Source organism: Moschus berezovskii, chromosome 27 (assembly GCF_049115385.1).
Source record: "Moschus berezovskii isolate FMDL1 chromosome 27, NW_MosBer_1.0, whole genome shotgun sequence".
In the NCBI taxonomy this organism is placed as follows: Eukaryota; Metazoa; Chordata; class Mammalia; order Artiodactyla; family Moschidae; genus Moschus; species Moschus berezovskii.
The window spans coordinates 24864856-24885166 of record NC_142486.1 but is presented as its reverse complement, the minus strand read 5'-3'; the positions used below and the strand labels follow the sequence as shown (position 1 = coordinate 24885166).

The 20311-nt window shown below is 43.6% G+C and overlaps 1 protein-coding gene across 2 annotated transcripts in view; it reads left to right on the top strand.

The window, feature by feature from the left end:
- The window catches only part of IQCK (IQ motif containing K), a 148859-nt gene that overhangs the window by 53233 nt on the left and 75315 nt on the right, over positions 1 to 20311 (top strand). For both annotated transcript variants that reach the window (XM_055409593.2, XM_055409592.2), the window contains one exon: positions 17982 to 18066. In XM_055409593.2, coding sequence (XP_055265568.1) covers positions 17982 to 18066 — 85 coding nt within the window. The remainder of the gene's footprint in view (positions 1 to 17981; positions 18067 to 20311) is intronic.

Sequence of the window (20311 nt, the reverse complement as noted above, 5' to 3'; positions counted from 1 at the left end):
TCAAACTCATGTCCACCGAGTCGGTGATGCCATCCAGCCATCTCATTCTCTGTCGTCCCCTTCTCCTCCCGCCCCCAACCTTTCCCAGCATCAGAGTCTTTTCCAGTGAGTCAACTCGTCGCATGAGGTGGTCAAATTGAACCTGCATCTCCTGCATTGCCAGGCAGATTCTTTACCACTGAGCCACCTGGGCAGCCCAGCTGACATTTAGCACTGGGTAATTCTTCTTTGTGCTTCCCTGGAGGCTCAGAGGTTAAAGCGTCTGCCTCCAATGCGGGAGACCGGAGTTCGATCCCTGGGTCGGGAAGATCCCCTGGAGAAGGAAACGGTAACCCACTCCAGTATTCTTGCCTGGAGAATCCCATGGACGGAGAAGCCTGGTAGACTACAGTCCACGGGGTCGCAAAGAGTCAGACACGACTGAGCGACGGAACGGAACGGAATTCTTCTTTGGTGGGAGGAGGGGTGGCCTGTACACAATGGCATGTTGCACAGCATCTCCAGCATCCCCACCACATGCTAGTAGCGCCCCTGCAGTCATCACCATCATCACGCCTGTCTCCATATGCTGCCAAGTGTGGGATCGGGGCAGACAGAAGGGCTCCTGGCTGAGAACTTGTGATTGATTGCATCCAGAGGGAAAAGTGAGAGGAATCTGAGAGTGGAAGAGAGAAGAGCTGAGAAAGTTCGTGGTCGGTGCTGTCCTGGTCGTTCGTGTGGATGTGAAGGCATCTGCTGAGAGGGAGGCCCAGGCAGGTTCCGAGGCTTGTGGGAGTGGGGAGGAGACGGCAGCAGCTGCTATAGTGAAACTGATAGGGAACCAACTAGGATAAATAGGGATGGCCCAGCTGATGGTCTGAATTTGTGATGCATATAGCAGCCTGTTTAGGAGATTATTTCCAGCAACCCTCTGCAATCCTGGAAAGCGGGTGGAGGAAACAGATGGTTGGGAAGACTCAGGATTGAAGACTGGCAAAGCTAATATAGCAAAAGGTCTAGACTAGGCCCAGAGGATCCTTGGGGAGGGAGAAATTTCCCCCTACCCTTCTAGGTTCTTCTCACTGGTGTAAGAATTAAATTGACAGGGGAAAGATTATCAGGAGGAAATCAGACAAAAGTTTCATAACATATGTTCACGGGAGAGACCTAGGAGAACTGAGTAACTTACTAAAACTGGCTGAGACCCTCACCTTAAATACCATCATCAGCTAAAGACAAAAGATGTTAAGGGTAGGGATCTGGGACTTCAAAGGGGAGGAAGGCAATTGACACGAAGCTGGAAAAGCAAATGTTTGGTAAATAAATGTTGGAGCAGCCCTGCAGAGACAATGGGACAGAAAGTGACCTCTGATCTCTACGTTTCCCCACCACACCTCACCCACATTCTCTGCAGTCTTATCTGGTGATAACTCTATTCCAGGCACAGGCCCTCTATGTAAATTCTTTCAGCACTTGGGAGGAAGGTCCAAGTTTCTTCCTCTGTCTTCTGGGCCTTGATTGTTTGCAGCTCAGAACAAGCCTCACGGCACATGGCAAAGAGACATTTTGGGGATGCAAATTTTGTTTGCCTACAGGATCTTAGGGATGGGAAAACATTGTTAACTTTTTAAAGAATAATGTCTTACAGTTTTCTTATGAAGTACCATATTTTCTGAATTATGTTTATGTTTATCAATCAATTTTCAGAAAGAGAAAGAACACTACATGACGTGTTCACATTGGAAGTAACCAGGTTGGAAGCACTAAAATGGGAATGGTAGGGTCCATACAGTTTTAGAAATTTCAATGAATCCTATTTGAGCCCTGATTCAAAGAAACAAATTAGAAAGAAAAATTAGAAGGCAATTGGAAATTTGAACACTTAATAAATAATTGATGATGTAGAGAATTGTTACACACAATGATTTCATAGTCATGATTAAAAAGTTTACTTTTTAGAGAAACATGCTGAAATGCTTATGAACTTATGAATGAAATATGTAACCTTATGATGTCAATGGATAGAGCTGGGGGAAGTTACATTGAGTGACTAAAATGGAGAAGAATATAATTAAGTCTGGATGGTTAATTTTTTTTCTGCCTACTTTAAATATATATATATATATATATATATTTTTTTTTTTTTTTTTTAAATTTGGCCTCACTGTGTGGTATGTGGGATCCTAGTTCCTCAACCAGGGATCGAACCCACACTGGGAACAGGGCAGTCCCAGCCACTGGACCACCAAGGAAGTCCTTCTGCCTACTTTTTATATCTGAAATGTTTGATGATAAAACACTGAAAGGAAGAGAAATAACAAGATGCTTCAAAGCTCCTCGTGAGCAGCTGATTGAATAGTGGATGGGCGGTGTCAAGGAGGCATCTATTGACTGGCGGTGAACTGGGAGGGCTGTGGGCTTTTCTCCACTGGAGATGGCTGGAGTGATGGTGGAGGAGACCGAGTTTTCACATGATTACGAGGATAGGCTCAAGTTGCGTGGAAAGAAACTGGCCCTGGGGTGGGGGAGGGGGAGAGTGACAAGTGTGAGCCCGAGTGAGAAGCCTCACAGTGTGAGGAGGCCCGGGTTACCCAGGTTGAGACCTGGCTCCGAACAGACACAGCTCACCAGCCAGTTCCCTTACCTCAGCCTCATTCTCCCTCCCTGCGGCCCTCCAGTGCCAAATCCAATTTTCCCAGAGACAAGGAGGAGGATTAATATAAACAGAGCTGTGGGCTTGCCCTAAAAACATGGCTCCTGGGGAACAAGGAAATGACTTTCTAGGTCAGGTCAGCACAGTAAATCTTTAGGCTTTGCAGGCCACATCATTTGGTCTCTGTTGCAATAACTCAACTCCAGAGTCGTAGAATGGAAGCAGCCGTGGACAATGGGGCATGGCTGTGTCCCAACCCAGCTCTATTTACAGAAGTAGGTGCTGGGTCACATTTGGCCCCTGGGCTCTAGTTTGCTGAGCCCTGTTCTAGATGGACACCAATAACCCAAGTCATAGTCTCATGCAGGGGCGACATACAATATAAATAGAAGTGACTGGGTGGGAAAGATGAAAGGACAGAGGAGGTTATGATCAGATCAGGAATTTGGGAAGTTGAGATGTGACGGTCTTTAGGAATGACCCATTCTAAGATGTGACCGTTCTGTTGGGTGACTGTCACAAAGGAAGATGGGGGTCATGGAATCACATGGCCTGGAGGCCTTGGTGTTGGAGGTGTCATCAGTATGCATAATGAAGCATCTGAGAGGCTTGTGTGGTGGGTTGAAGAAGATGCATGTGAAATCCAGGAGCTGTCAAGGGTGGAGTAGTAATGGTCTGGAAGTCAGAGTGGAGATAGTGCAGGGAAGGGGTTGGGACCCTGGGCTCTGGAATCACAGTTCTGCATACTAAACCATGCTCTACCATTTCCAACTGTGTGACTCAGCACACATGACTTAAGCTTTCAGAGCCTCAGTTTTTCTATCTGTAAAATGGTCTTTCATCGAAACAAAGCTAGTTCCTTACCTAAGAGAAATTCTGGTGCCAGCTATTAAGGAAATACATCTTTCCCCACTAATGACACATATATGAATGGGTACATTTCAGTTATTTGAAGGGATTTATTTTTAATTTATTTGCTTATCTATTCAACTAATATTTATTATATGCTTAATTGTGCTCTAAAATCATGAAGCAGGCATATTCATAAATTGGCTGGCTACCATTTACTGGATGCCTACTATGTGTCATGGAACCATGACACAGACTAACATGGTCAATTTGTCTTCACGGACTGATTTTATGCATAGTTGGAATTGCAATGTATATGGACTTATTTATGCTAATTCAATGTGCTTTTGGCGGAAGGAGAGATAGGGAGAGAAATAGAGAGAGATAAGATCTTTTAAAAATGCAGGCAGTTTCCCCTGCGTTTACTCTGGAGGTGAAGCGTAAAATGGGACACAGGATTTAGCTCTTTCCTTGGTTGTCTTCAGCTTTATGTGACACTTAGCATATGAGCAGCCTGTACGGCAACTGCTTCCTTCTGTGTCTGTCTGTCTGCCTACATAACCTACCTACCTACCAATCAAGCATTTATGTAGTGTTTAGGTGTGTGCTCAGTCGTGTCAGACTCTTTGTGGCCCCACAGACTGTAGCCTGTTAGGCTCCTCTGTCCATGGAATTTTCCAGGCAAGAATACTGGAATGGGTTGCCAGTATATATAGTGTTTGAAGTGAAGTGAAAGTGTTAGCCGCTCAGTCATGTCCAACTCATTGCGACCCCATGGACTATAGCCCACCAGTCTCCAATGTCCATGGAATTTTCCAGGCAAGAATACTGGCGTGGGTAGCCATTCCCTTCTCCAGGGGATCTTCCTCACCCGAGGGTCAAACCCAAGTCTCTCGCTTTGCAGACAGTTTCTTTACTGTCTGAGCCACCAGGCAAGCCCTGCTATTTACTCAGGTACTTTTCTGAACAGTATATAAATATTACCTGATTTAACTCTCGTGACAACCCTGCAAAGTGGGAACTATTATTTACCCACTGTGTTAATCAAGTTAGCCTAGACTAGGTTGCAGTTACAAACAGTAGCAGAAATAACAGTTTATTTCATACTTATGCAAAGACTGATACAGGTTGGACAGCCTCTTATAAATTAATAGCTATTTGGAACATCTCGTTTTTGAAGTCACTAAAACAAAAAGAAGAAAAGAATGGAGGAACCACCCTAGTTCTTAATCTTCTCGCCTCTCCTCACAGAGCAAGGCCTCGAAACAGCTGTAAGGGAGGGCGAGATATGTAAGGAAACACTGGATAACCCATGGGTTCCAGCTGTGCCGGCAGCAGCCGTATATCAGAGAAAAAGCAGAGGCACAGCGATGTAAGCTACTTCCCAAGGTCGAAAGCTAGGAAATAGCAGGGGTAGGATTCGGACCCAGGCTGCCTGGCTCCAGAGTCAGTGCTTGTTGGAGCACGACTAATTACTCCTCCCTTCTGCCTGTCACCTGGTACTTAGTGATCAGTACTAAGATGGAAAACACAGGCTACCTGAGACCCCTGGAAAGATGCCATGTCTTTTTATGGGTAATTTAAGGTGTGTCAAGGGAAAGTTTTGGCTAAGTGTGGTTTTCATCTTATGTGCTCATTTTAGAGTCAGCCCCTGTGTCAGACGTCGCTCCTTTGTATATATTATGTGACCTAGCATTCATTGCCTCAAATAATCTTAACTACCAGCCGAGGGAGCCATCTAAAATATGAATTTGGGTTTATTTTAATGTTCTTCTTAAAATAAATTCTACCAAGTCCAGCTGTCTTTGAGGCTCGACATCATCATATTGTCAGATCACAGCTGGGAGGTCGCGATCATTTGTCACCAGCGGACCAGCAGCTGCCTATTGCTTATCACATAAATGATGGGTCCTTATCCCATGCTGCTGCTGCTGCTAAGTCACTTCAGTCGTGTCCGACCCTGTGCGACCCCATAGACGGCAGCCCACGAGGCTCCGCCGTCCCTGGGATTCTCCAGGCAAGAACACTGGAGTGGGTTGCCATTTCCTTCTCCAATAATTGAACACACTCTTCCCTCTGCCCATCCCTTTTCAGCTACTTATTTCTTTTCCATGACTCTCTGCTTTATGGTCTGCACTTTTACATAGCTATTTTGTATAAACATTCAGTTCAGTTCAGTCGCTCAGTCGTGTCCGACTTTGCGACCCCATGAATCACAGCACCACCAGGCCTCTTTGTCCATCACGAACTCCCGGAGTTCACTCAAACTCATGTCCATCGAGTCGGTGATGCCATCCAGCCATCTCATTCTCTGTCATCCCCTTCTCCTCCTGCCCCCAACCCCTCCCAGCATCAGAGTCTTTTCCAGTGAGTCAACTCGTCGCATGAGGTGGCCAAAGTATTGGAGTTTCAGCTTTAGCATCAGTCCTTCCAATGAACACCCAGGACTGATCTCCTTTAGGATGGACTGGTTGGATCTCCTTGCAGTCCAAGGGACTCTCAAGAGTCTTCTCCAGCACCACGGTTCAAAAGCATCAATTCTTCAGCGATCAGCTTTCTTCACAGTCCAACTCTCACATCCATACATGACCACTGGAAAAACCATAGCCTTGACTAGACGGATCTTTGTTGGCAAAGTAATGTCTTGCTTTTTAATATACTGTCTAGGTTGGTCATAACTTTCCTTCCAAGGAGTAAGCATCTTTTAATTTCATGGCTGCAATAGAACTTTGTTATAAACCTTGAGCAGCTGAGGGCGATTATCTAAAGAAACTGTGCTGGGGTAACAGCAGAACTGCCACTCCAGTACTCTTGCCTGGAAAATCCTATGGATGGAGGAGCCTGGTAGGCTGCAGTCCTTGGGGTCGCTAAGGGTCGGACACGACTGAGCGACTTCACTTTCACTTTTCACTTTCACACATTGGAGAAGGAAATGGCAACCCACTCCAGTGTTCTTGCCTGGAGAATCCCAGGGATGGGGGAGCCTGGTGGGCTTCCGTCTATGGGGTCACACAGAGTCGGACACGACTGAAGTGACTTAGCAGCAGCAGCAGCAACAGCAGAACTGAAAGGCAGCCAGAGTCTGAGACCCCATGGCATTGTTTCGAACCTCTCTGACCTCATCTAAAGCCAACTCTACCCCTATTAGTAAAGTGAATTAATAAATACCTTTTTTCTTTTCCTTTTTGAAGATAAATACTACCCCACCTTTTTTCTGTTTTTGCTTAAGCCATTCTGAGTAAGGGTTATGATACTTGCGCTTGAAAGAGCCCTGATGTGTTCTCCTACATGATATATACCCAGCTACCCTCTTGTATTCCATATTAGTCAGCTCTTTCTAGGTTTTGCTGCAGTAACAAACAACCCTTACCTCTCGATACCTTATGACAATAAAGATCTATTCTTCACCCTGTTTTGTTGGCTCTGTGCCCCCTTTGGCCCTGCTCCAAGTCTCTTTTCATTCTGGGGCTCAGGAAGGAGGAACAGCACCTTCCTCAGTCCCATGGCAGAGGGAGAAGGGCAACGAGCAACCCAGGCCAATATTACTTCTGCTCACACTTCATTGTTCAATACAGGGCCCATGAGCAAGCTCAATGTCGGTGTTATAGGGAGTCGACACCACCCATTTCGGGGAAAAACCACAGGTGAATGGAAAAGCAGGGAAACGAGTAATAGTTTGGAGAAATAAAACAATCTGCACGTTCCAATCAGCCTGAGGGGGGAATCTTCATCCCCACCTTTCAGCAGCGGCAGATTACATCATTTCTCATGTTTTCCTTGCTCCTGTTTGTGAACCCAGTGCTGTCCTCTTTTGTTGAATGTAGTCCTGACTTAACCAGCCCATAAGAAACAGTGAAATTGTCTGCTATCATACTAAGAAGAGGAAACATTTAGCTTTTTATTTTGACCAAAAGTATTAGTCCCGTTTGCTTGCACAAATCAATCGCTAAATAAATACAAAGAACAAAAAGCACACTGCTGCCTCTCTGGCCCTGTGTCCCTGGGGAAAAGGCTCATGAAAAACATCATTAAAACTGAGACCTTCAATGAAACAAAGATTATGTTATAGAAGAGAAAAGAAAAGTTTGCTTTGGACAAAATCTCTTTTCAGCTAAGTTCTACCGTTGGATAAAAGAAAAGAAAAATCCTCAATACTTTCAGGTCGGTGAAAGGTATCTTATGACCAAAACCCGAGATGAAAACAGAAGAGTCACTGTGCCATTTGAGGACAAGCACCTGCGTTTGTATGATGGTCTGTGCTGAGCTTAAGCGTTTTGTGATGAGAAATCCATAATTTGACTTTCTTGGGCCAGGTCTCAAAAAGCCCCTAGAGGGAGGAGGGGATTGCGACACACAAACTTGAGTCACAGACTCCTCCCTAAGAAGATCCCGCCGGCGCCAAGAATTAAGAAACTCCTCCCAAGAAAAGTCCCGCCGGCGCCAAAAGTCGAGCCAATCAGAAAAAGAGGGAAACCCCCCCCCCCCTAAAAACCGCGCGCGTATAAGCTGGCCAATGAGCTTCCGTGCATGTATAAACTGGCCAATGAGCTTCTGCCAGCTTGACCTTTTGAACAGAAATAGGTGCTTATGTATCCTGGAACCTGTCCCCGCTATATTTGGTTTTCTTTTAAACCAACCAATGAAAACCCTGTAACCAAGCTTCTCGCTTCTGTACCCGCGCTTTCTGCATCCCGACCCCATAAAAACCCCCTGCTCCAGCCGTTGGGCGCGCAAGTCCACCGAGAGACTTTGTCGCCCCAGGTACCTGTGTATCTGAATAAACCTCTTGCTGTTTGCATCCGAACGTGAATGGTCTCGCTGTTCCCTGGGAAGGGTCTCCCTTGTGGGAAAGATACTCCACGGAGGTCTTTCAGTGAGACCCCAAAACGCTCATGCCTTCAGAACGGCACAGGAAATGGCACAGGAAATCTGTGCTAAAGATTATAGTTAGATGGTAGCCGGGCAGAAAATTTGTTGTCATGCCCTGTCGAAAGGAAAAAAATCCTTTAGATTCATTTTGTCTTATAGAAGATTTCTGCCTGAGTAATTCCAAAGGCCAGAGTATCCTGATAATTAATCTTTTTTTTTTTTTTGCTCTTTATGTTAACTTTGGTCTTCAAACAGGAAGGAAAGAGCTGCTTCCTGAATTTGGGACATTCTGAGTGCCTCCCTCTCACTGGAGGTGTGTTGCAGTGGTGGCCCTTTCCCTGGGGCACACAGTCTGCCTCCTCTCCTTCTTCCTGTCGTTTCTGTGTGGCTCTCTGGGGACAAGCTCAGGGAACCTGTATGAGGCAGCCTGGCAGACACCTCTGGGTTCCAGTCTGAGCTCTGACGTTTAGTAGTTGGAGTATTAGTTTCCTAGGACTGTTTAGTAAATTACCACCACCTTGGTGGCTTAAAGCAGCACAGATTTATCTTCTTACAGTTCTGGAGGCTAGAAGGCCAAAATCAGTTTCACAGGGCTCAGGTCTGTGTTGACAAGGCTGGTCCCGTCTCGAGACTCTAGGGGAGAATGCGTTCCTTGTCTTTTCTGGTGTCTGGAGGCCGCCTGTATCCTGGAAGGCTCCTGACCCTTTCCCTGCATCGCTCTGACCTCTTGTTCCTGTTGTCATGGGGCCTGCTTCTGTAGGAGTATTTCCATCTGCTTCCCTCTCATAAGGACCCTTGTGATTATATCATTAGGCCCACCTAGATAATCCAGGATAATCTCAAAACCATTCATTTAATCACAACTTCAAAGCCTTTTTTGCCATATAAGGGAGTATATATATATACATGTATGTATGTATATATATTCACAGAGTCTGGGGATTGGAGGTGGACATCTTAGGACCTTTATGCAGCCAACATAATGTATGATGTTAGGTGACCTGGAGCTATCCCTTCACATCCCTGGACCTTACTCCTCTCTTCTGTACTATGGGGATGGTAATAAAACCTACATCATAGGGTTGCTGTGACAGTTAAAGATGGCATCAGAGTTTTTTTTGTTGCAAGCAATGGAAAGTTAAAGGCTACTTGAGAAAAAGGGTATGTATTGAAGGTACAAAGATAACCCACAGACATAAAAGGAAATGCAAGGATCTGGCCTAAGGAGCAGGTTTAGGGACCCAGGGTGCATAGACCCCTCTAGTCTTTGACATTCCACGCAAGATTCCAGCTCCAGGGAAAGGGCATCTGCTTGGCTCAGCCTGGGTTTCAGATGCACACACGGCCCAGGGAGGGCCAGGCACCATAACCCATGTTACAACACCCTGACACGGGGTGGGGAGCAGTGAGAACAAAATCTGAGGGCTGATACCACAAGAAGGGGGAGGGTATGAAAGGCAAATAAAAATGAAAGAGATTCTCACTGCAGAGGGCTCACGGTAGGTATTCAGAGAATGATAGCTTTTATCTTATCCTTAATCTTAAGAGATTGCGCTGCTTTGGCAAGATGAAACACAGGGAGAAGCGTGACCAGGCAAGAGAAAGACAGAGCATCTGCATTTAACCTCAGCTCTGCCACGTACATTCCGACATTAAGGGAAGTCCTCTATTTTCTTACCTATAATAATATTTATTCACTCAAAAATGCTTATTGAATGCCTACCTTTCTCCAGGCACTTTTTCTAGGTACCATAGATACAATGTACCACAGGTACAAGAGACAGAAAGTCTTGGCTCCTGTGGAATTTGCCTTGTAAGGACAGACAATAACCAAACTCACAAATAAACACGTTGTATAATGTAAAGAAGACCCAAGTGCTTTGAAGAAACATAAAGCCCAGTAAGTGGATTGAGAGTCAGAGGCCTGGGGTAAGAGGTACTAGTGTTTTTAGGGAAGGCAGGGAAGCTCGCTGCTCCAAGGAGGTGACATTGGCACCTGAATTTACACCCGGAGGGAGCCAACTTTATGAAGACTGGAAGGAAGAGTTCCAGGCAGAGGGAACAGCCACTGCAAAGTCCCAAAGACAGGAACATGGCCAGTGAGGCACGAAGAGGCGAGGGAGGCCGAGAGAATGGCAGGACACGAAGACAAAGAGGCTAGCGAGGCTGCCTCTTTGGTGGGGCCTCGGATGCCATGATGAAGAGTTTGGATTTTTCTTTCTTTTGAGTGTGATAGGAAACCATTGGAGGGTTCTGAGCAGAAGAGTGAGGTAATCCAATTTATGTTTGAAAAAGATCACCCTGCCAGCTGGATGGGGAGTTGACCAAAGGTCTGCACTACTAGTGCAAACAGGGAGGCCAGTGAGCAGGCGCTTGCAGGCAGGAGATGATTGTGGCTTGCAGTGGAGAAGGTGAGAAGAGGTCAGATTTGGGATCTATTTTGATGTTGGATGCGGGGAGACAGAGAGCTAAGGCAAGAATGACTTGGAGATTTCAGGCCCAAGCAAGTAGCTGAATGGGAAACCATTTACTGAAATGCTTTGGGGAGAATTAGAGTTAGATATTGAAAGTTAATGGGTTTACTAAAGAATCACAACTTACTGGGAATAAAAACTTGAAACCTTTTTTTCTTTTTTTTCCTCCAGTAACGATATCACCATATTACATTGAATCTCTCTTCCATCTAGGAAGTAGCCCTTTAATAACCTTTTGGCCAAATTCCATAACTTCCTAGTCACTGTTTTTAGATAGTCTAATTTCACTGTTTGGGTTCATCTTGTTTATTTTTAAATCCTGAGTCTTTATCTTCCCCGGTTCCCGGCTCCAGCCACAATTGTCTGTGATTCAGGGGTCCTTGACCTTGGAAGATAGGGAAATTACCTCTTTATTTTCACTGGTTTCTAACTGAAATTTAGCCTCTCTTTTACTTATGAATGTGGGACACAAACTTCAATAGTATCCACAGTAACTGTAACTTTGTCTCTAACAGCAACAATCAGAGTTTTCACATCCCGCTATGGTTGTTACAGTGATCTTGAACTATCATTTACACTTGTCTCTTTTTTCAAATTATATTAGTTAACGGAACTGCTATTAGCTCTTTTATTTACAGTATGATTTAGAAGCAAGTACATTAGTATTTTGCCAACAGTTTTAAAAAAGATTTTGATAACTGTTGTTGTCGTGTTCAGTCACTCAATCGTGTTAGACTCTCTGCACCCTCATGGAGTACAGCCCACCAGGCTCCTCTGTCCATGGATTTTCCAGGCAAGAATACTGGAGTGGGTGGCCATTTCCCCCTCCAGGGGATCTTCCCAACCCAGAGACTGAAACTGTGTCCTCTGTGTCTCCTGCATTGGTAGGCTGGTTCTTTACCACTGCACCATCTGGGAATCCCATTTTGATAACTGTATTTTAATGTAATTGGTTTGCTTAAAAATCTTATGTATTTACCATTGTATTTTTTAAAATATTATTCAGAGAAGAAATCCAAATTTCCAAAACGTAAAGGGATTATGGCACAAAACATGTTCAGAGCCGCTGTGAGAAGTTTGGAAGAGGTGAGGAAGGAGGTGGTCTGCTCCCCCCAGACGCCCCTGGAGCAGGAAGGACACTGGGGAGAGGCAGGCCTCCTTAAGGTTATCCTGGAACCAGTTTAGAGAAAACATGTACTCAGTTACGAAGAGACTAAATAACACAGCAATCTGGGCATATTTATCAGCAGCATAAAATAACCAGCCCTGGTTTTGAAGATGGTTGAACCTGCAGCCCAAGGGTGAGCACGAGGTCTTGCAGTGTATTGTTTAGGGAGCACTGTTGACTGGACCCTTCTGTGGCTTCCAATGACGGGGTTGGTAAAGTGGGACTTGACCCTGTGTTTATGTGGGAGAATGATTCAGCCCGATGCTGGGAAATAACTGTTTTGTTGGTCTCTCAGAGTGGAGTTGGTGGGCGGGTAAGCAAGAGGTTTCTTGGAGCCATTCCTCGTGTCATGGAAGGCTGGATTAAAAGAATCCTAGGCGATTCTGACCTAATGACTAGTCTGGAAGTCCCATTCCAGATAACTTCTACTGCAGGGGTCCCCAACCTCCAGGATCTAATGCCTGGAGGCATTACTAATCACTAATCTGAAGTGGAGCTGATGTAATAATAATAGAAATAAAGTGCCCAATAAAGGTAATGCACTTGAGTCAAACCACCTCTTACCCCTGACCCATGGAAAAATTGCCATCCACGAAACCAGTCTCTGGTCCCCAAAAAAATTGGGGACCACTACTCTAGTGTACTTATTCCAAATATTTGAGGTTCATTACTCAAGATGGTGATGCCTCCAACACAGAATGTTTGGGAAACCAGTTAAGGCTGAGGGCAGGGACTGGGTAATCTCCTTTGCTGAATACCATGAGTAGAGGTTTTCAAATGCCAGCCCTATGAATTGGTGAAAGGTTTTATGAATGATGGTTGACTTAGGGCCTGTGTCATTTTGTAAATGGCTTTGCATCTAGCTTGTTCTTTCATGTTACATGAAAACAACTTAATCTTTTACCTAATGAAAAGTGGAACAAATTTGGATTTCAAGATTCAGTTTTCAATATAAAGCAAGCCGTTCTCCTTTCTGCTTTCGTCTTCATAAATGCCATTTCAGACCAGATCGGGTGCATGTAGAGTGGTGTGGCCATAGACCATAAATGCCATTTCAGATGGTAACCTTCATCTTGCAACTGGATGGAGAAATTAAAAAAGACTAAATTTTCAGATTCTCTTGTGCATTTTGTGAGTATGCTATAACTTCTCTAGGTCCTGAAATATTTTACTAATCCTCCAAAAATTGTGGGGAGCAGGGGAAGAATTGTGTGTGTGTGTGTGCATGCACATGTGTATATTTATACATACACGTGTATATAGTCAGAAGAATAAATTCTTGCTCCTTCTCAAAATTACAGAATCAATTGTGATTCAAATTGATTTAATTCAGGTTAATAGATTAAGTTTAAAAAATTTAATTAATTTTTTGAGGGAAAAAAAAACAGAGGACCTGCCAAATGCGCACTACCAATAAGACAATTCTTGAAAACACTCGGTGGTACTGTCGCGCCATTGGAATGCTCAAACCTGTTTGCTCGGGGGTGGAGGTGGAGTGTCCAGTTTAAGCCCCTGGGAGCCTCAGCTGCCTTCTCCTGGGATTGACACTCTTTCCCCTCCCCTCCCCAGTTCCCCAAAGATGAGCAGTTGCCTCTACTCGATCTCAATTTTTATTTGACCCGAAGCCAGTTGCACTGATTCCAAGAGAGAGAAAAGGGCTTGGCATGGCTTCTATCCTTTTGAGCTGGGCTGCTGAAATGACTAATAATTCCTAGGGACTTCTCTCCAAAGATTAAGTTCTCTTCATCTGCCCTCAGTTCAGTTCAGTTCAGTTGCTCAGTCGTGTCCGACTCTCCGCGACCCCATGAATCACAGCACGCCAGGCCTCCCTGTCCATCACCAACTCCCGGAGTACACTCAAACTCATGTCCACAGAGTCGGTGATGCCATCCAGCCATCTCATTCTCCGTCGTCCCCTTCTCCTCCCACCCCCGCCCTGATTCATACTTATTCTTGGTTTGGGAACTAGACAGTTCAGTTCAGTCACTCAGTTGTGTCTGACTCTTTGCGACCTCATGGACTGCAGCACACCAGGCTTCCCTGTCCTTCATCAGCTCCTGGAATTTACTCAAACTCATGTCCATCATGTTGGTGATGCCATCCAACCATCTCATCCTCTGTTGTCCCCTTTTCCTTCCACCTTCAATCTTTCCCAACATCAGGGTCTTTTCCAATGAGTTGGTTCTTCGCATCAGGTGGCCAAAGTATTGGAGCTTCAGCTTCAGCATCAGTCCTTCCAGTGAATAGTCAGCACTGATTTCCTTTAGGATGGACTGGTTGGATCTCCTTGCAGTCGAAGGGACTCTCAAGAATCTTCTTCAACACCACAGTTCAAAAGCATTAATTCTTCGGTACTCAGCTTTCTTTATAGTCCAACTCTGACATCCATACAGGACTACTGGTAAAACCATCGCTTTGACTAGACAGACCTTTGTTGGCAAAGAAATGTCTCTGCTTTTTAATATCTGTCTAGGTTGGTCATAGCTTTTCTTCCAAGGATCAAGCGTCTTTTAATTTCATGGCTGTGGTCACCCTCTGCAGTTATTTTGGAGCCCCCAAAAATAAAGTCAGTCACTGTTTCCATTGTTTACTCATCTATTTGACATGAAGTGATGGGACCGGATGCCATGATCTTAGTTTTCTGAATGTTGAGTTGTAAGCCAACTTTTTCACTCTCCTCTTTCACTTTCATCAAGAACTAGACAGAGCCCCATTATTTCACCATGAAAGCCAGGGTGTCATTAAAGGTGGCCTCACATTACCGCTTAAAAGCCTAGTAGAAATCTCATTTCGCTTTTTGGAGATGCCATTGTGATGCAGAGTGATTTGGGGTCTCATTACTAGCGGAAGCCCTTTGTTGGAGTGACCCGGGCCTGTCGTGTCCCTAGATTCTCCATCTCCTCTCCTGTCCTACGGCTATTCCAAAACGGGGATATGGATACTTTGAGGATTTCGTGATATCAGTACAGAGAAACATACCGAAAGCAGGAGAATTGCAGCTCCACAGAAAGGCCCCGCAAGCCTCCCCTCAGAGACTCATGACACACTCCACTTTGTTCTGCTGTCCTGACACTGGATTTCTCTGTGGCGCATCAGGCAAATGAACACCTGCCAAGTTATTGCTGTAAGAATTAATCAAGAGAGCATTTTCAATGATTACGACTTCTCCACGCTCATTTTTTTTTTTCCTTCCAGGCAAATGGCTGTGCTTTCCTCTGTTGAACACGCACAGCTGCTAGAATTCCATGTGAATTCCCTGAATTCCACGTGAAAGAACTTTGAGTTGTCCTTCCCTGTTCTGTGGACTGTGTCCTTCCCTGTTCTGTGACCACTTTCCTGGGCAGTTTAAATTCTCAGCAGGAAAGGGTCAGTGACCTTGAACGACCCATGTCATCCCTCTATGCCTGAGTTTCTTCAATCTAAAAGAAAGACAACAGCAGCTCATTATTAACGTTGTGAGGATTTAATGAAACAGCGCGTGGTGAGTGCTTACTGCACTGGGCCAGGCAGAGGCCCATCCCACGAAGATTTATTGAGTGTCTACTGTGTGCCAGACGTGCTCCCAACTGCTGGAAATGCCAGAGGAGCAAACGCAGGCCCAGTTTCTGCTCTCATGGAGCTTTCAGTCCAGTTGAGGATTAGGGTGTTAATTAGACAATCACACAGATTTATATCTCCAAATTGGGCCAAGGACTAGGAAGGAAAATTATACAGTGGCCCTGATCTAATCAAAGCACATCGTTTCATAACATCTGAGTGGCGTTCAGAAGAAAGAAGAATATGAGTAAACTGGGAGAAAGAGGTCTCAGCCCCAACGCGCCTTTGAGCACGTTAGAAAAAAAGGGCCTCTGCCCCAGAACAGAAGTGGTGGAGCATGTGCTGGGGTTTCAGGGCCCTCTGGCCCATCTGCTGGGAGTGCTTGAGCAGAGAACAGCTTGCACAACTGTATGCAGTGATCTGGCTGGAAGTAAGAGGATATTGGAGACAGAAGAAAGCCCCTCTGCCAAGGCCCTGAGGTGGGAGGGCACATTGGAAGAGATGAAAAGGGCCCCTCTGGTTGGAGCCAAGGAGCAAGGCTGGTGGGTGGGGAGTCAGGGTGCTCTGAGCACATGTCAGCTGGCATTGATGCACGATAGCATTATTCTCACAAAGTCACTGCCAGCCCACCAAGGTCTCCTCAGAAACATCAAGGTTTCTCCAGAAGCTGTTTGCTTTTAATTAGTTCAGGAAAATTCCTTCAAGGATGTTCTTTGCTGGTGTCACTCAACTGAGATTTACAGAATAAGGGCAATGTACCAGGAGAGACATTTAATGGGAAAGCAGGGAAACCATGTGCCTCCAGAAAAACACAAATGCTCTCTTAAAGCCCAGAAAACTAGATATTAGGCAAAAAAAGTGGTTACAAAAAACAGAACAAACAAAAAAGCAAATAAAAGCACAACATTAGGGAAAGGTTTCTAACAGCACTATCATTTGGAGGTTGTAATTCTCTCTCCAAAGAAGTAGACTCTCCTTTCCTTGGTCTCTTAGGAAAGACCCGCCCAGCTGGAGACCCAGGACCTGGCAATGAAATGGTCCTGATCACCCCTCAGGTTCTTTCTGGCTTTGATTTCTTTGATTTTGGAGTAATCCAAAAGAGTATTCATTAATTCACACAAATATACTGTATCAATGGTGGAATTTTTTGTTGTTGTTTTTAAGTCTGAGTGTAGTGGGAAATAAAACCCCAGATCCTAGAGAATTGTGCATTGTTGCCTGTTAGCTCTGGAGTCTGTCGGGCTGGACATCTGCAAGCGGTGGCCCAGCGGAGGGCTGGTGTCAGCACAAATTGTGAGGGAAGCCTGGGCTTAGGGAATTGGGTGAGTCTGGATCCAGATGCTGATGAGACCACTTACAAGCTGTGTGACCCTGAGCAGGGTAGTCAACCTCTCTCCGTACACAGTGAGAGAGGCTGTAAACTCAAGTGATGGCTGTCATTAGGGAGAGCCTTGCAGCCAAGACTCTCGGGGATCCCCCACATGCAAAGTCATTTCTGGGGATCCTGCCCGGAGAGCAGCCTCCATGTCGCCAACATTCTTTCAGGGATTTATTTCTTTGCATTATATCTGAAAAGTCTTGTCTTTTGGTCTTTCAGAGACAGCAGTGCTTTGGGGAAACATAAGGAATCAGAATTAAATCAGACTTGTAAAATCTTGTCAGCAGTTAGTAATCTCTTAACAGCTTTTAGGAAATAAACAACAAAAAAAGAGCATTTAGTCATTTTAAATGTGGTATCCATGATCAGAAATCCCATCATAATCATAGAATCCCACAAGAGCAGACACTGTCAATTTACACGGTACTTGAGATATTTTATTGCTCATTAAGATGTAATAGCAGAACTTAGCTTTAAAATGTGCTTGACTTTAAGCCACATTAAACCAGAATGTACACCAATCAGAGAAAACTGCAATATTTCAGGAAAGAAATGAGCTACTTAATTTATCTCCAAAAAAGAGCCCTTTGTTACATCTCAGTCATGATGCTATATCTAAAGGTGGCTTCTGCTTTTTCTTTTACTTTATGATGACATATGCAGCTTTCCTGGAGAAGGCAATGGCAACCCACTCCAGTATTCTTGCCTGGAGTATCCCAGGGACAGAGGAGCCTGGTGGGTTGCTGTCTATGGGGTCACACAGAGTCGGACCCGACTAAAGCGACTTACCAGCAGCAGCAGCACGCAGCTTTCCAACCTGAGCCCTTCAAAGCAGAGCAGGCTAATAGTGATTTAAGAGAATGCTGGGTAAAAAAAAAAAAAATTCCATCCAAGATTTTAAAACAAAGAAATGCTAACTCAAGCCTAAACTTTTCTATGAAAAATGACATTGTTGCTTTCTAAGAATGGGACTGGATGAGGCACTTAATCAGAGAGGCCATTATGTTGTCAAAGGCTCTGCTGAGGCTGTAAGACAGATTCTCATGGGCTTATGACCATTTTATTGCCTTTCAGCCCACGGCCGGCAATCCCACTCTCCCTCCTGCTGACAGAATCGGAAGCGGCACTCTGTATTCAGTCCTTCTGGAGAGCCTATCTGGTAAGCGTCATGTGCAATTTTGGCATTTCGTCTGATGGGGAATTTGTGTACTGTGAAGGACTCAAGGGAAAACCTGTAGATGAATTTGAAACACAGGTTAGGATAGCTAACATCCAGACCTTGGAAATAGGATTCTCTGTAAAACAGGTCTTAAAGAGTGATTTAGAATTTCTACCAAAACTTATTTCACAATTGTCACTAAAACTACCCTGCAACCTTTTTAAAATTTACTTTTTATTGAGGTAACTTTAGTTTATAACACTTTTTAGATTTCATGTGTAGGACATATTCCTGCCTTGTATGCACTACAGCATGCTCACCAACAGAAATTTTGTTTCCATCCATCACCCTACAGTTGATCTCCTTTACCCATCTCACCCTCCCCCAGCCTCTTCCCCTCTGGTAATCTATATCTCCATATTGGTTTAGTGTGGTTCATTTAGTTTATGTTTTGGTTTGTTTCGTTTTTTTATATTCCACATATAAGTGAAATTGTACAGAATTTGTCTTTCTCCATCTTACTTAGCGTAATACCCTCAAGGTCTAACCATGTTGTTGCAAGTGGCAGGATTTCTTTTTTTGTGTGACTGAGTAATATTTCATTGTGTGTGTTTATTACATCCTTACCCATTCATCCATTGATGGGCACTCATTTTGTTTCCCTATCTTGGCTATTTTGAACAATGCTGTGGTGAAAATAGAGGTGTATATATATATATATATATATATATATATATATATATATATTCAGATTAGTGTTTTTATATTCTTTGGATAATTACCCAGAGGTGGAATAGCTGGGTCATATGATAGTTCTTTTTTATTTTTTTGAGGGATCTCCATAATGTTTTCCACAGTGGTTTCACCAGTTTACATTCCCACCAATAGCGCACAATGTTTCCCTTTTCTCCACATCCTTATCAACACTCATTATTTCTTGACTTATTGATGATAGCCATTATAACAAGGATGCTGAACATCTTTTCATGAGCCTATTGACCATATTTATGTCTTCTTTGTAAAATATCTATTCATCTCTTCTGTCTTTTTAAGAAGAGTTTTGCTGTTGTTGTTGTTGAATTGTGTAAGTTCTTTGTATATTTTGGATATTAACCCCTTATCAGACATATGATTTGCAAACACCATCTCTCATTCAGCAGATTGTCTTTTTGTTTTGTTGATGGTTTCCTTCTCTGAGCAAAAGCTTTTTAGTTTGATGTAGTACCATTTTTTTTTTCTTTTGTCTCCCTTGCCTGAGGAGACATATCCAGAAATATATTGCTAAGACCAAAGTCAAAGATCATACTTCCTATATTTTTTTCTAGGAGTTTTAATATTTCAAATCTCACATTCATTCAAGTATTTAGTTCATTTTGAGTTGATTTTTGTTTGTGGTGAATATTGGACTACTTTCATTTTTTCACATGTGGCTGTTCAGTTTTCCCAACAACGTTTATTGAAGAGACTATCCTTTCTCCACTGGATGTTCTTTGCTCCTCTATTGTAAATTTGTTATCCATATATGTGTGGTTTTATTTCTGGGCTCTCATTTATGTTCCGTTGATCTGTGTAACTATCTTTCTGCCAATACCATGCTGTTTTGATTACTATAACTTTGTAATATAGCTTGAAATCAGCTTTGTTCATTTTTCTCAGGATTGCTTTGGTTATTTGGAGTCTTTTGTGATTCCATATAAATTTTAGAATTTTAAATTCTATTTCTGTGAAAAATGTCCTTGGAATTTTGATAAGGATCATATTGAATCTGTCTGCATAGGTAATATTGACATTTTTAACAATGTTAATGCTTCCAATCCATAAGCATGAAATATCTGTCCATTTATTTGTGTATTATTCAATTTCTTTCAACAATATCTTATAGTTTTTAGTGTACAAATCTTTTGCCTCTTTAGTTAAATTTATTCCAAGATATTTTATTCTTTTTGTTGTGACCTAAAATGGGATTATTTTCTTAATTTCTCTTCCTGCTACCTAATTGTTTGCATGTAGAAATGCAATAGATTTTTGTATATTGATTTTGTACCCTGTAACTTTACTGTATTCATTTATTATTTTTAATGATTTTTTTGGTAGCATCTTAAGGATTTTCTATATATAAAATTATGCCATCCTCATATTGTGGCAGTTTTACTTCATTCTTTCCAATTTGAATGTCTTTTATTTCTTTTTCTTGCGTAGTTGCTTGGATTAGGACTTCTAATACTATGTTGAATAAAAATAGTGA